General features: G+C 36.2%; 2 protein-coding genes across 3 annotated transcripts; one reads left to right on the top strand and one right to left on the bottom strand.

Annotated features, from left to right (window-relative positions):
* Positions 1-30: 30 nt before the first annotated feature.
* saysd1 (SAYSVFN motif domain containing 1) lies at positions 31-1,421 on the bottom strand. 2 transcript variants are annotated; one of them, XM_056764194.1, is made up of 3 exons: positions 1,359-1,421; positions 685-1,047; positions 31-550 (listed from the first exon to the last, which is right to left on the bottom strand). In XM_056764194.1, the coding sequence occupies exons 2-3, from the start codon at positions 862-864 to the stop codon at positions 248-250; spliced, it is 483 nt and encodes a 160-aa protein (XP_056620172.1). In that variant the 5' UTR covers positions 865-1,047; positions 1,359-1,421; the 3' UTR covers positions 31-247. The 2 variants fall into 2 exon arrangements, with proteins under 2 accessions (XP_056620172.1, XP_056620171.1); XM_056764193.1 differs by lacking the exon at positions 1,359-1,421 and having other exon boundaries at positions 685-1,129.
* Positions 1,422-1,425: 4 nt separating this feature from the next.
* Positions 1,426-2,880, top strand: grcc10 (gene rich cluster, C10 gene). The gene is made up of 4 exons (XM_056764195.1): positions 1,426-1,481; positions 1,927-2,021; positions 2,100-2,276; positions 2,370-2,880. The coding sequence occupies exons 2-4, from the start codon at positions 1,970-1,972 to the stop codon at positions 2,507-2,509; spliced, it is 369 nt and encodes a 122-aa protein (XP_056620173.1). The 5' UTR covers positions 1,426-1,481; positions 1,927-1,969; the 3' UTR covers positions 2,510-2,880.
* The last annotated feature ends 13,826 nt before the right edge of the window (positions 2,881-16,706 follow it).

Genomic DNA, 16,706 nt, shown 5'->3' on the forward strand with positions numbered 1-16,706 from the left:
TGGTAGTTTACACATCAGCCAGTACACAAATTCCTGTTACAACTTTATTAAAGACAAATGATATATATTTACTGGTTCTACATTAAGATAAAATAGTGTGAGGCTTTGAAATACATTAATATAATGCAGATAGCTTGCCTAAGTGTGCTTGAGGTCCCATTTATACTTGTCAATTGCTTACAGTACATGGCAATATGATGAATAAATCGGAGACAGTTGGCGCAAAGTGTGGATGCTTCATGTTCCGTCATCTTCTGGCAATGGGCCTGTACCCCATCTCTCCTTCCAGCTGTTCGGCTGTTAAAGTTCCCAGGATAGGCTGACAGTCAGGATTGAACACAGAGTATGCGCTCAATTCTCCCGGCTGCCGTGCCTTTGGACTCCTGAAGCCCTCATAGAGCCAGTAGAAGAGAGAAATAAGGAAAAATGGAAAACCAAACTCAAGCTCTGAGAACAGTCCCAGCAGAACCAGCCACAGCAGCACTTTCAACAGGGTCAGACGGCTGAGAAGCCAATGACCAGAGCCAGATGCCAAACCATCTCCTCCACCCTAAGAAAAATTACGCATAGTTAAAAGTGTAAGTTAAGTAAGTTACACAAGCTGTTGCACCCATATGTATACAGCATTATGGTGGAAGTAGAGCAAAATATAACCAAAACAACGCAGTCATCACGAGATCACACCTCTGTATGTGTCGTCTGAGAGCAGGTGATCGGGTTCTGTTGTGGTGTAACAGAAGACTCTGTGGAGGATTCATTATGGTCTTTAACTGTCATTTCAGGCTGGATGTCTCGATCAGCAGGGTTCTTCGCTTCGGTCTGGATTTTCTTCCGGGATCTATATTCTGCCAGCTTCTGCTCCATACTTTAACTTAAAGTCTGCATTAAAGCCCATTTAAAATGTATTTGTTTTATATTTAATCGCCACGTCAACTTGTTCAGCCCTCCCTGACTTCCGTACCGTTTTCACAGTCATGTGTTGACGTCATGGTGGCGCTCTGCGGCTCAAACAGCACAGTTCTCCACTGACCATCGTTTAAATCTCACCTGACACATAAATAAAAATACAACCTTTATAGAATCAGATTGGTGCGTGACGTAAAAACTAAAAATTCTTTTCAGCACTCTCTAATATATAATGTTAAAAAAAATAGGTTATCAAGATACCACAAACATCTGTGATTGGTCAACCCTACCTAGCGCTGTGAAACATAACACTTATTGAGTTACTTCAGCAGCGCTTTCGATGATTAATTTCAGTTTAAATGATATTGCGAAACATTTAAAGTAACTTAACTGAAAAAAACGCACACCAAAGACCAACCAAAATAATATTTTATTAATATAAATAATCATACCCGAGTTGCTAAGCCACGCCTATTTGATAGCGTTCCCTCCACACGGACGATTTTCTGGATGCACCAACCGGAAATGTGTTCACGTCACAGGACTGTCTGTGATTAGGTAGTGGCAAAAATAACGTAAGTAGAAATGATTTAAGCGTTCTTCAGATAATAAGTAATGAAACATTTCATATAATTATGTATTTACGGCAAGCGGAAGGAACGTTGTTGTATTTAAAGATGACAGTTTAACCAGAATTTCCAGCAGTTTGTCAGTATATCAATATAATGTCAATATAACAGACGGAATCCGGTTATTTTAATGAGTTGCTCCTGCGCTTAAAAAGTCATTCACTGCAAGTGCATCTAGATTTTTTCCCGCGTACTTATTCCAGAAGAAATATGACGAAAGCTATAAATAAGTGTTTATTTGTTTCATGTCAGTGACGTTCTCATAAATGCATTTTGTAGTTCCATCTAAAGAAATCTCGCTACGGTCACGTATACCACACCTGCCAGAAGTTTTCCAGGTTGATGATTAGAGCACATTATATAGATTGTGATTTTTTGCATTGTTTTGCAGCGTCAGACATCAGTAGTAAATCTCGACTGTGGCGTAAGCCAGCATGGCCTCTGCCCCAGCACAGCAGCCCACTCTCACTGTAGAGCAAGCCAGAGGTAAGACATCACTCATTACAGACTCATGGACCACCTAAAAGCCACAATTTATCTGGACTGTTGTCTCATGCATTCCAGTTGTTCTGAGTGAGGTGATCCAGGCCTTTTCCGTGCCGGAGAATGCAGCCCGCATGGAGGAAGCCAGAGAGAGCGCCTGCAACGACATGGGCAAGATGCTGCAGCTTGTGCTGCCTGTGGCCACCCAAATCCAGCAGGAGGTCATCAAAGCATATGGGTTCAACAATGAGGGAGAAGGTGACAGAAAATATGCAACACGCCACTGCCGAGAAAGACATGTATAGTAAGTTATTGTTATTAGAAGTAATCGCTTTGTTTTGTTTTTTTCAGGTGTACTGAAATTCGCTCGACTAGTAAAGATGTATGAAACTCAGGACCCAGAGATTGCAGCTATGTCAGTGAAACTCAAGAGTATCTTACTGCCTCCTCTCTCCACTCCTCCAATTGGGAGTGGAATTCCAACCTCATAGAACAACAGCACAAACTCCCGGTCAGTGGAGCACTTTGTGTGCACGTGTGGCTTTAAGCGGGGATGGTTAAAATCCAAATGTTACAAAAACAAAACATTAGTGCTTATTTCCACATTCCCATTTTCTTCATATTCAGTTAATTCAAATTAAAACATTTAGATCTTTTTTTGTTATATTTATTAATTTTCCTATTGTATTTCCTGTGCTAGACGTGCATATATTTATCAAATGTGACACTCATTTGTGAATTTTATTTGGAAGTTCTGTTGTTTTTAAATCTTTTTATACAGTTTTTGTCTGTGACACGATCTTTATGCGATTATCAAATAAACAGTGTTTGTCCAATAAAATATTTTTTACTTAAAGAAAAACGAATTCCATGTATAATTTGTTAAAACAGTGTAGATGTTACTTAACATAATATGGGATGAGAGGGAGGGAAGTTCATGAAAGGACCATGAACCAGGGTTCGGCCTCTGGTCATCTGATGTGCTGCTGATGTCGCAATCTGGCACACTGCAGACTTAGCTGTTGTCACTGACTGAGTTTTTTTCATTTTAAATCAACCGTACCTTTGTGAATGGGAGTACTGAATGATGAGCATCTCTTAAAGTTTTTCTTTTCAATAACCCTGAACACCAAAACATGCAGAGCGTATCTCACTGTCTAACAGAATGTTATTGGCAATGTGAAGTACTTCTCAAAGTGATGCACAAAATTGGGTGGTGTATAACAGCCTCAAATGTGCTAATTATGCTTTGATCATTTAAATTTGATAATAGAATATCACAATTTGAAATTCCCATAAGTCCCATAACTCTTTGTATGCGTTTCCATATTTACAGTATTTAAGAGTAAGAAGGCTTTTTTAATTTTGTTTAATTTAATTTCTTCTGCAACATCCTGGATTGAGTCTAAACTGTTTTTAGACAATGCAGAAGATATTCTGGACAAATAATTTCTGTTAGCCTCAAAAATAGAGGCAGAAAATAAAGGTTTGAGATAAATATAGAGAAATGAGAAGCAGTTAAGGAGAAATTTAATATGACAGGCCTATTGAGGATAGAGCTCTGTAACTGTTTCGTTTGTAAGGAATTCAAAAAAGCAATGAAATTCAAGATCTGTCTGTCTGGCGCCCCTAGTGGACAAAACTCTCCAAAAGTTATTTATTTCAGCGAATGTTTCCCACCGACGTTACTTTCTTTAAACATCCTTTTAGTGGCATTAACAACGCGTGTTATTGAATTATTAGCTATGATAACCCATTATGTGTGAATAAAGAAGCCGTATATGTATTTTGAGGTCGAGCGGAGCGCGTGCGGCTGCGGCTCTCGCGCTGCTGATGCTGATGGGAGCGCACTGCAGCTCTGAGCGCATCTGTGAACATTCAAACCATGGACTGCTGATACACACACCTGCCTCATCCCGCGTGCCGGCGAACAGCACAACATTCAGATACGGATGAAGGACTGAGGCGATGCCACCAGCCGTTGGACAATGTCAGCCCTGAAAAAGGTATCGCGTTATAATGATAGATTGATTCGGGCCAGCGAAAGACGTGTTTCATTAAAAATTAGAAAGACTCCAGACGTAACTGATGATGATGATGATGTCATAATCATATGAAGATCTGTTAACCCACCTGCTGTTGACAATATCAAAACACTCACGACATCATTTGTATCTCTTACCTATTTACTCCATTCTGCACGAGGTTACACTTTTGTGAAACTATAGGAGTTAGTGTACACTGTGTGCAGAACATTATGTTCTGTATTCTGTGGGTTTTGAGAGGTTGTGTGGGATTGTGTATATGTGAGCGGCACACGCATCACGCAGCATCATCCGGTTGATGAAGCCAATAACTGTAAATAGTTGATCATCTGTTCATCTTCCTCCACTCATCGACTGTCTCCATTGTACACTTTCCATCTTCATCTCTCCATCTGCCACAGGTGTTACCATGGATACTGCAGACACATTGCTGCCTTTTCCTTGACAAGAGTTCAGGTAAGAAACGGGATGACTTGTTAGGGCATTTCTATTCCCAACATCATGTAGAGAGGTGATTTGTGGATTTCAGGTTGATATCACATAATGAAAAGTCATTGTTCTGTGTTCTCCCCATGCCATTTTCATCAGTCGTTCATGGTTAAATTGTGATTATTGTCTTGTTTTTGGTTGTTGCAGTCTTTAGTCTTTACTTCTGGTTTTGTGTTGTATGTGCTCGTATTATCTGCATTGTTTTAAGCTCAACTAGGTGAGCATCCTGGGTGGCAGGTTTGATTCACAGGGAAGGAACATATTGATAAAATGTGTACGCACAGTAAGACTATTTGGATACAAAAATGAATCTTTTTCAAGAGTGAAAACCTAAACAAAGTTCATTACATAGATATGTTTTACAAGATTGATAAACTGTGGTTTAGAAGATGGTGTGGGCTACAGGCATTTTTTTTATAACTTTTGTATTTAACATTTTTCTGAATAAATATTAAGGATCTGTTAACAGTAGTGGCGGGGTTGTGAGTCAAAAAAAGTCAATTTAATATGTTGCTTTCAATTTTTGTAAATACAAGTCCATGATACCTATGCAGAATAATAAGTGCACCTGTCCTGTAACGGGACATCTCATAATTAGTTTGTTGCACTTTTTACGGAACACATTTGTCCTAATTTGTTTATTTCGCCCTCTGATATTACAATCTACTATAAACTACTCCGAAAATCATACTCGTCTTTTAAAAAAATTATTCCAAGTGTTATGAGTGTTGTCACAGGACATACTGTATACTAAGATGATGCTGGTAAAAATGAATCACCGCATGAAATGTTTTATACATGATGGCCATCCATCTTGTGGTCCGTGCATGGACCCTCCACGCCCCCAACGTCCGTAGTTTACTTCAGTACCAGTGAATATTTTGAGAGAGCCTGCTGCTGTTTCTATGGAGACGAGGGAGGCTGATGTCATTGGAGGTTATCCTGAACATGCTTGGATCTGTTTGTTTGAGCCGGTATCTGATGCTGATTATGTATTCAGCGGTATTCCGCACAATCCTGCATCAGCTTCATCTCAAAACTGTCCTCATGTCAGAAGGATTGTGCAAACGTTCAAAGGGATTTCTAATGAAGAGAGTGACTCTGAATGGTATTCAACCTCTGTCGTCTGTTTAACCGAGCTCAGCATTTTTCAAAGGTCGCGACAGAGAGCCCATAATAATGCTGTTGGGTCTCTAAGGAGATCTCAGATCAACAGCTGCATCAATGACTCAATGAAACCATGTTTAATGTAGATCAGATCTAACAATACCGTGGTGAATGAAGCACAATAAACTGGCTAAATGAGTAAAGTATTCTTATTTAAAGTTATACATTTTATGTTTACATTTAGATCATTTTTATCGTTTTCTTGCTGCTTTGTTGGATTGATTATTAATCATAAATGTCAATGTCATGCATTTTTTGTGATTATACCACTAGATGGCGCCATACATTTCTGCATATCAATGTCAATAAAGAGTTAAAATGTCATCTGTCAAACTGTTCTTGAAAAGTCAGTCAAAGGTTACCGAACAGTCGAAAGGAGATTTTGGATTGAATTGCCATTGAAATTGGTTATTTATTAATTCATAAATATGGAAGGCCAGTTAATTTACAGAGAACCCGAATTCAAAATTCAATGCATCCTTATGTCTTTTTAAAACTGAATGACTTTCTTTCATGTGCAGAACACATAAGAAGATATTTTGAAGAACGTTGCTAACCGAACAACACTGAACCCTGTTAACTTCTATATGAACACAAATTCACTGAGACATTTCTCAAAATAACTTATCTTGCTTTTCACTGAAGAAAGAATCAGTTACAGGTTTCTAAGGGGAATAAATTATGTCAATTGTAATTTTTTGGGTAAACTATCCCTTTACAGTTTTTCTCGATTGCTAAGACACATTTCTTGAAAGCTGCTCTCCTTTTCTCTAAACTGTGAACACAAAACCCAATTTTCAAGCTACATTCACAAAACCTCAGACTCTTTTAGCAAAACCATACTTTCACCTCAAAACAGTTCAATCTGTGCTCAAAACTGAACTATGTTGTCAAATCGTGCCCCGAGTCAATCAAAATTAAAAACACTACGGAACAGTCACTAAACACTACGTAGAAAAATAGAAAACATAATGCTCAGGACACGAGGCTGGAGAAATAAATGTTTATTGTTCACTGTAGGCTAAATGGATGTTGCATAACAAAAAAACCAGTCCATTTAGCACTCGTACAAAAAACAAAACAAAAATCTTGTGCATTTACACGTAGCACTTGTAAAAACAAACAGAAATCTTATGCCTTTAAACCTTGTGTACAGTAAGCCCATGTAAAAATAAAGTACAAAAATATACAAATAAGTGCATTACTCAGCCACAGCATCATGTCTCCGTACTGGGCCAATATACATGGAATACAAGGCCTATCAGTTAGACCAACCCTTCATTACAATACTACAGTACATTAGTACAGTGATGTACTGAAACATATATTTACTTACAGTATACTGTGGCACAGTATATAGTATGCAATGCAGTAATTGCTGTCAACATTTACATACTGTACTATAATGTAAAAAAAAGGTAATTACCTGTTCTCTTCTCTAAATCTTCGCATTATGGTGGACACAGTGAATCTACTGATGTTTGGTTGTACCATTTTTCCAGCCTCCCTCATGCTCATACCATAGACAAGAACATGGTCAATCACAGTAGCTCTGATTTCATCAGATATTACTGTTCTTTGTCTTCGCTGACCACCTCGACCTCCTTGACCTCCTCGACCTCCTCGACCTCCTCGACCTCCTCGACTTCCTCGACCTCCTCACACACACACTCTTCCTTTTATATTTCTATCCACTGTAGGGCCTCACAAAACAGTGCTCTCTGAACTGGCTTACTGTATATGTTCCCTCACATCATTAGCCACAAGTGTGATTTATTTTGAGTTGTTGTGTTCAAAAGGTGACACCTGTGCTTTAATTGTGTTTGACTTTTGTCACATGTGCTTACCATTATGCAGCACGGGTGCATCACAATGAAAATGTGTTGTCAAGTTGTGTTTCAACAGGTGAAAAGTGCTTATGTTTTTGCCAAAAGAGGGATTGATTTAATCAGTGGGTTCAGGCAACTAAGCATTTTGTTCAGACAATAGGGTTTAGTGTTTTAGCAATTGAGAAAAACTGTAATTCTAGAAATATTTCCTATATACATTGGTTCCTACAGTAGGTATGTTGTTCTTGATGTTAAGTTTACATCAAGTCTGGTATTTATCGGTCTGGCTAGTGGCTAACAACAATATATAACTATTTATATACTAATACATTTATATTCAAATTAAGTTATATTGTAAAATAATTGTATAAATAGTTGATTTTTTGAGCAAAGTAACTGTTCTTCTACTGGTAACATTATGCTCTCCTGTAGGTCAGTGGTTACATCAATGCGCTAGCAATGCCAAGGCCATGGGTTCGATCGCAACAAAATGTATAATGAAATGTAAGTCGCTCTGGATAAATGTGTCTGCCAAATGCATAAATAATATATACTGTGCATAATATCTTGGCTAGACATACTTTTAACTTGCTAGCTAATGTAATTTACTTTAATTTATTTTGCTTGTTTTCTGAAATCATCTACAGGGAGTCTACTCTTTGCGGATGTGTGCTGGAAGTTTAGTGTGGCCCACAAAAGCATGCATGCGCAGTAACTTGTTTGTGGAGATAGATGGAGAGAAAGAGAGAGAGAGAGAGAGAGAGAGTGAGAGAGAGAGAGAGAAAGAGAACCACCAGGCTTCCCCTGAAGCAAATAAAATGAGGCGCTCGGTGTGAATCTCAGACTGAAGGGTTCATGTCAGTCATTTCAAGAGATTCAATTGGCTGGAGTAAATGGTTTCATGGATGAAGAGCTCATAGAGGATCTATCAGCAGTTCCCATGGTGACAGGAAGACTAGTTTAAGGTGTTTCTGGGGGGACTCCTGGACCCCTGTATCTGTTATCTTCTGATCTTCCTCAGGGGAAGCCTGTGAGCGACTGCTGAATTCAACAACCTGCAAAATTCCATTTAGTTCTTCTAGTGTTTATGCTCAGTAGTGTTTATGCTATGCTCCCAGATGCCGTAGTATAGACGGTCAGTAAGCTGTCAGTAGGCTGAGGCGATCCGTAGAGATGCCGTGAGGACATTCACAATATTTATGATATTTACTGCCTCAGGGATACCCTGTAGGTCTTGAGTCAACAACAGTGCATGTAGCTTTTGTCTCAAAATCATGTGTTTCCTCCCGAGATAAAAATAAACCAGTTTTAGTGTCCCTCCGTATGTTGTCGGCTTTCTTCCAGAGGTCGCTCAGGTGCTATTAATGGCTAACTAATGGTCATATGGTGCCGTACACTGATATCTGGCTGATCTCCACGTGTTTCTCATCAGGCCTGCGGGATGGAGAATATTTTCAGGCCTTTCATGTTGTTCATAATATTCAAAATATTTCAATGGCTTAATATGGTGATGTTTGTAATAATCTCTAAAAAAAACATTCGTCAGAATAAATTGTTATTGCACGATAAACTGGCACTTTATTACTGTTATCATAAAGTTATCTGATGATCTACTTTTGAGAAAGTCCTGTAAGCAATTCTTTAAAATAACACACACAAACATCTTTATAACCTGACAGATTTAACTGAAATAGGTGTTATAGAGAATTCACAGCTCTCTCTGGACACCCCCGGGCTTGGTAAACAGGATAAATGTGTCATGGGAACATAGTCGGAGTTCTGTTCTTAACGTTTATTGTTTCCTCTTTTGTTCAGTTTTGGTTTCCCGTCTTACTCCGCACCTCAACTTTCAGAAAAGACACCTCCCAATTCATACACATTTAATATTGTGGACGATGACTTCATAGGGGTTGTTAGACATGAGATGAACCGCAGGAGAGACATCTACTGTGGGTGGCAAATTCATAATCCTTTTATAATCATCAGTTTAAATGTCTGGCAGCTTCTGTTCTCATCTATTTCCCAAGTTCATATTCGCGAGAAATGGCATGCTGTCTGTATGGAGGAACAATGAGATGTTTTAGGAACATATAAACAAGAAAAAGCACATTTACTTCTGCGATCAGCACACACTCAGAGGTCAAGACTGATGTCTATGGAAATCAACAAAAGAAGGTTGAACCTGAAGGCTTGGTTTCACAGACATAGCTCAAGTCAGAACTAAGCCTTGGTTGAAGCTGGATATTTAAGCAGCTTTTAAAAAAACTACATCAGGAAAAAACATTACGGGTCTGAATCTTAAAGGAATAGACACATTATAAGATGATATTCTTTCAGTTAAAGTTCATTCTTACATTTAAGACCTGTCATATATATTTTTTAGTATGGGAATAGGCTTATCTGTGAAAATGCGTATGTCTACTAAAAGCTGTTGGTTGTTTGACTTGTGAATTGTCCCCAGAGGCCAACGCTGGAATTACGGCACATTTTTGAGACTGTACAAGGCAAATACAAACATTATTTGAACCAGACAAACATTTAGCTCATAATAATATTTATAACCCTAACCAAACCCAAATTCGATAACTCCAAAGAGACCAAAAATAATTTTTTTAATTAATTTTTTTAAAATAAATTTAAATTATTAAATAATAATTTTTGAATAATAAAAAAAATGATTTTCCTATAAGATCATGTTCTCACTGAGAGATCACTAAATTGCTACAACCAATATTTATGGTATTTATTTGATGAATGACCATAAATGTACAGCATTCTTACTCCACATATTTTGAAATGACAAGCTAACATTTGACTGGGAGCACACTTGAGTTTTTAGGAACAAAATGTAGAGAATATGCATGTATCTTACAAAAAGTTGCTTTAACATTAATACTGTACATAAACCATCATAAACCCAGATGAACGATTAATTTCAAGTGAAATACAGAGGTCTTGTATCGCCCTGCAGGGGTTTATTTATGAGGTAGTGATGACAGGCTGATAGCACATTCTGTTCATTAAACAACTTCTTACCCAATAAATAAACAATTCGACATGATTAAAACTGTAATTATTTTATGTGAGAACAAATTCTCTGGAGTGATATAAAAACTTTTTTTGTGTTGAAACAACCCAGCACAGGTTAAATGAACACATTCAAGTGACATTCTAAAAAATGCTCTATTATTTTCAGTGTTGGGTCAAAAAGGGACAAACCCAAGCGCTGGGTTGAAAATAACACAGCATTTTTTTATGTAACTTGGACTGCACAACAATTAATGTTGGGTAAGTTACTCTAAAAAAGTAATTGATTACAAGTTACTAATTACATATTTAATTGTGTAATTAGATTACTGTACAAATTACTCTCTCCAAAATGTATTTAATTATAATTAATTTCTATATCCTAGTGTACATCAACCTTGGTTAGCTAAGTGACTCAAGGATAGACATGAAACGGCTCTTTTAATTCATTCAAATAAAAAAACTTAAACTACATTAAGTATTCTTATTATCTGACCAAAGTATTACAAATGTGAGAATTATACATTAAAGAGCAGTGTTGGGTGTAACTAGTTACTAAGTAATTAGTTACTGTAATCTAATTACTTTTCCCTTGAAAAAGTAAAGTAAGGGATTACTCATATGTTTTCTGTACTTTAATTACAGTTACTTTTGATGTAATTAAACTAAATACTTTATGAAATATATGCGTGTGCAATAGCGTAATTGACATCAAAATTCAAGTCTTACTTTAAAATCTGTGCTTTAATGTATAATTCTCACATTTGTAATACTTTGGTTAATAATATTATTTATTTGAATGAATTAAATAAACCCATTTCATGTCTATCCTTGAATCACTTAACTAATCAAGGTCGTTGTAGGATATAGAAAGTAATTAGTAATGAGTAACTAAATACTTTTTGGACGGAGTAATTTGGACATTAATCTAATTATACTATTGAATATGTAATGAGTAACTAGTAATTAATTACTTTTTCAGAGTAACTTACCCAACACTGTTAAAGAGTAATCCCTTACGATAATACAATAAACTATATTATAACACTCCAAAACTGTATAAAAATTCCTGTAAAAAGGCAATTTTCTGGCAGCTGGAGCACCATAAAAGTTTTGTCAGAGAAAATAGAATAGAAAAAATTAAAAAAAAAAAAATTACATAAAAAAAAATATTTCTATAAAGTAGCGAAAATAATACGATTCTGAAAATAACAGGTTTTAACAGTATATGTGAAAAATCTATAAGTACATAAATGTAAAATTATTTAAAGTGACAGTGTGGCATACAGTTTTTTTACTTTTGACTGTTGTACTATATTTCAAGGTCCAATGTAATTACTTGACTCACATTTTATTTTTATTTCCATACACACAATTATATATAATGTATATTACATTTCTCATCACTCCCTCTGAATTTGTTTTGTGATTATATTTTACCTTTTACAGATTTTATTTCAAAATGATCTAGTGACCAATCAAATTCAAGTTGCTTTTTAGAGAAGTTTTTTTCATGTTTTTATTTTACATTTTCTATTGCAATTTCACTATAGGGATTAGTCCAATAATTATTTGTCTATGTATTATAACATAAAATAATAACTTATAAGGCCGTATTTGCTGGGATTAAAGCTCATCTTTTTTAAATATAATAAAAAACATAAAAACAGCAGTCAGATAGGTCTTGACAGATCATAAATGCTGCCAAACATCTTGAAATGTCTTTCACCCTCACATCTCCAACAGCTTCATGCCTGCTTAGTCATTTTATAAAGAAATGAAAGAGAATATCACATCACTAAGATCGTTCTAACAATTATTAGGAACCTTTCTCTGTCTGTGATTGTGAACTTGACATCAGGAGTGTTAATGATAGATTTGTCACAGTGGAGGAAGTGTAAATATGCCCGTAATGCTAATGAGTCTGAACCTTATGTTCAGTGTTACGACAGGATTCTGTCTCACGGCTTTTCTTTCCTGAAAATAAACTGAAGGACTTTCTTTTCAAGCGCTTCCAAGCGCCAACACTCCCCAGAATTTATACTGTACTCAGAGAACATACAGACCTACAGCACACAATTCTACAGACCAATTCTACGACCACGTTGATGGTGGGAACCCCAAAAATGTGTTTTTCTTCTTTTATTCACTTTGACATTCAGTGGACATTGGAGTGGACATTCAGATGGCTGACAGTGACTTGTGTTTGCTTTGTGAGAGCTCAAAGATATTGAATTAATCTAGCATTCAGTGAACCTACAAGTTTATATAATATTAATAAATGAACACAATACTATTCGGGGAAGGATTGAACTTCCAACAACTGTGAAAGGGCTCTCAAGCGATTAATCGTGATTAATCGCCTCCGGAATAATAGTTTGTATTTACATAATATATGTCGGTGTTCTGTGCACATTAATTTTGTATTTATGAACACTTACACATAAATGCATATATTTATAAATATATATCAATTAATAAACATTTAATTCAAATTTTAATTATTGGTAAGTATTAATTAATACATGCAATTATTTCCTAAATATATAGACAGGTATATGTATATTTTGTCTTTATAAATACAAAATTAATATGCACAGTACGTACCCAGATGTATATTATGTAAACACAACCCTTTATTCTGGATAAGATTAATCACAATTAATCATTTGACACTCCTCTGTGTCAAATACACTATATAATATACTATAGAAATATCATATAAAATATGTAAAAATACTATACAAGTTCTTTTAAGAGACTAAAATACTAATGTACACCAATAATGTGAGTTCCATTAAAAAATCTGATGCGTTTGAATATTCTATAAAAGTTCAACGCAATGTTTCCGGACCATGTGCAGTTTCGTGAGACAAATGCGGATGAAAATGAACAGTCAGTACGCAATAAACCTAAAGTTGATTTTATTGTTTATGATTGTTTATACGCTGATATTGATGGCATAAATTTTACTTTACATTTGTGCTGGACATTATGTTGAAATATGATAAATCGTAATTGCGTAATATAACATCTGAAAGTGTGTTATGACTACGAGAACCATCAAAGCTGCAATGAGACATTCATGAATCCCTGTTTGTGCTGCGGAGGCGCCAGGGACATTTCTTATTTCTTCGTTTATTGCACACTGTGGCAATAATCACACATTCAAGTGCTGTTTGTCTGCCTATTTCAATTTCACATCTGCAGCGGCTCATTTTCTTGTTTCGGTACAGTGGCTTATTTCCCCATTGGTTGGGATCTGTAATCCGTCTTCGATGATTGGGTTTAAGTGCAGGTGCCTTTACAAAAATGCTGAGTTCACCGCTGCCTGAGGTCAAGAAACCACTAACAAGCACCGGTGACGCCCGAGAGCCCCCATACAATTCAAACACAACCCCGGGGTCATAACACCAATGCTAGACCTACAGATTCAGCTTTTAATTCAAGTTCAAAACACTCATATGCTGTATAATAAAATATAATAAAGTCTGAACAGGTCAAGCACTCTTGAAGCCAAGAAGACTCAACACTGATTTCATGCAGTCCCTCTTGTCCTAATTAATGGGTCATATACGGCTTTTGTCTTCCCAGAGAGACATTTGTATTGCTCAGATGTTGTTTTTCGTACCTCAAGAGATTTGATTCAGTTCTCAGTTGTGTTTCATGAAGTATCAATATAGACTTTAGAAGTTTCTTCTCAAAATGTTTAGGAGAAATACAAACGGAAACAAATGACAGTTATTGTTGAAATGCATGAAGAGTACAGAGGTGTAAAATGAATGTAGATTGTAGAGGTCAAATAATCTGGATTTGATTAATCTTGATGAGAAATGTTTGCGTTCCTATTGAGATCTTCATAAATGTTGACTAACCTTGACAAACCTGAATTCAGATTTTAAAAAATCTGTGTTTAAGTGCAGAAGTTTTTGATTTGTCATCGGGGAAGATAGTGTTTAAAGTGCTGGAGAAATGAGACCCATGCGGTTTTGCTTTCGACTGACAATCTCGTCTTTGATTTCTGTTTTGAGTGCCAGGTGACATCTCTTAACAGCAGTTCACTGTGGGGTTTTAATGGCTCGTCTCTGATTTGATTTTATAATTGACTTGTCTTTGTGAGAGACAATATCTTGTGCGTGTGTGTGTGTGGACTTGGTTTTTATATGTTAGTGGTAACTTAAACCTGAATGCACACCAACTCATGGGTACCCAAGTCACTGTGGGGACCAAAATTGAGGTCCGCACGGGCACAAAAGCTTATAAATTGTACAGAACAATAATGTTTGAAAATCTAAAAATGCAAAAAGTTTTAGGTTAGGGGGTTTTAACAGAACTTTTAATAACAGAGAAAACACACCCCAAGAGGGTATAAAATAACATGACATAAAGTGGACCAGAACAGTAACAAGACTCACTAAACTAATCAAGACTAGACTTAAAACACTTGACATAACTACAGGAGACTAGACTGACTAACATGACAAGACTCACCCACGTAACACAGGCATAAACGAGCAATGAACCAACAAAGTACAAGAAACACAGACAAGACTCAGAGAGAGAGTATGGCGTTCAACAAGGCCCAAAAACCTCTCTCTCTACAAGACACAAGGGATCCTGTCCTGTTTCTGCCACAAGACCAAGAAATATATGACATGATGAGGCAGAACCATGACAGTAAAACATGTTTTGTTTGTGTATCATCTGCAAGCTTCCACACAATGTTCATATGGAGCTCACTCCATACAGCTCACTGCAGTACAATATTAAAGGAGTCATCTGACACGGCCCGAAATAATATTATCGTTTGTTTTAGATATATACTCGTTTGTATACACGATTTAAGGTAAAAAATCTCCTCTTTGCCCCGCCTCTCTGAAACGCGCAGAATTTTTTCAAAGCTTATCGCTTTGAAAAGTGAGGTGTGCTATGATTGGCCAGTTAACCAGTCCATGGTGATTGGTTGAATTCTGCAAGCGTCTTATGGAAATGTAAAGCCTCTTACTATATTTCGAATATCAGGTTCAAAAGAAATTGTACTGACAGGTACCCACCTTATACTTTTTTTGGCGGTCTTAGTCAAATCATCCCACCAAATGACGTAGATTTGTGTGCGTGTGTTTACACGAGGTGTTTCAGGCAGGTCTGAGTGAGCATTTGCTTTTAGATAGAATGCACGTTTGGTTCCGACACTTTAATATTTGCAATAAAAATAACAAAAAAACTTGACATGCATTTTGGATGATTACATACACAACAATGTGTGTTAGGGACCTGAAAACAGCAACTTTTGAAAATGAGTTAACAACCAAGATGGAAATTTGTGGAAACAACTACTGTCCTGGCATGCACAATACAGCATTTTGAGTTGTTTTTGTGGATCCCTGTGAATGGGGATCGTTCTCTTTTCAGATACATTTTTGGTGTTTCTGCTTTATTTCCAAAGTAAAGTGGGAGAGACGACAGGAAGTGAAGTGAGAGAATGTGGGCGGGATTGGAAAATGGGTATTGCTTTAACACTGTTGTTTGTTTGTGAAACAAAAACAATGGAAACGTTGCCTTGGAGTTTTTAATGAACTTAAAATGTTTTGTTACAGTTGTAACATTACGGTAACATATTCATACGTTGTTTTCTTGAAATAAGTAAAAACTAAATATATTTTATATTTTATTATTTATGGCTGATTTTAGAACAGAAGTTAGAATTAGAAAAACTTTTTATTTGGCGAGTGCCTTTAAGGTTAAGATGCTAAATTATGGAGCACATACTGTATACTAATAAAAACATATAGCTTTGTCACTTTATACCAAAGTATCTTAATTCATTAATATAAGTTACTAAAATATTTCATGTTAAATTCATTAAAAACATTACATAACATGAGAACATGAGTTTAATGCTTAGATAAGAGTTAATGAGATACTGGGCTTCATATGTTACTCCATACTGTAAATAATGCGATGATCAATAAGTTATGGCAACATATGTATAAATAATACTGTATATATATTTATATGGTATTTAATACAAAAGAGAACCTGTATTATCTAAAATTTCCTCTCACTTTTTTAAAGCCATGTTGTAAGAGTTCAGGACGAGCTAGTTTTCATTGTAGGCTATACACACACAA

This window comes from Triplophysa dalaica, chromosome 13 (genome assembly GCF_015846415.1).
Source record: "Triplophysa dalaica isolate WHDGS20190420 chromosome 13, ASM1584641v1, whole genome shotgun sequence".
Taxonomy (NCBI): Eukaryota; Metazoa; Chordata; class Actinopteri; order Cypriniformes; family Nemacheilidae; genus Triplophysa; species Triplophysa dalaica.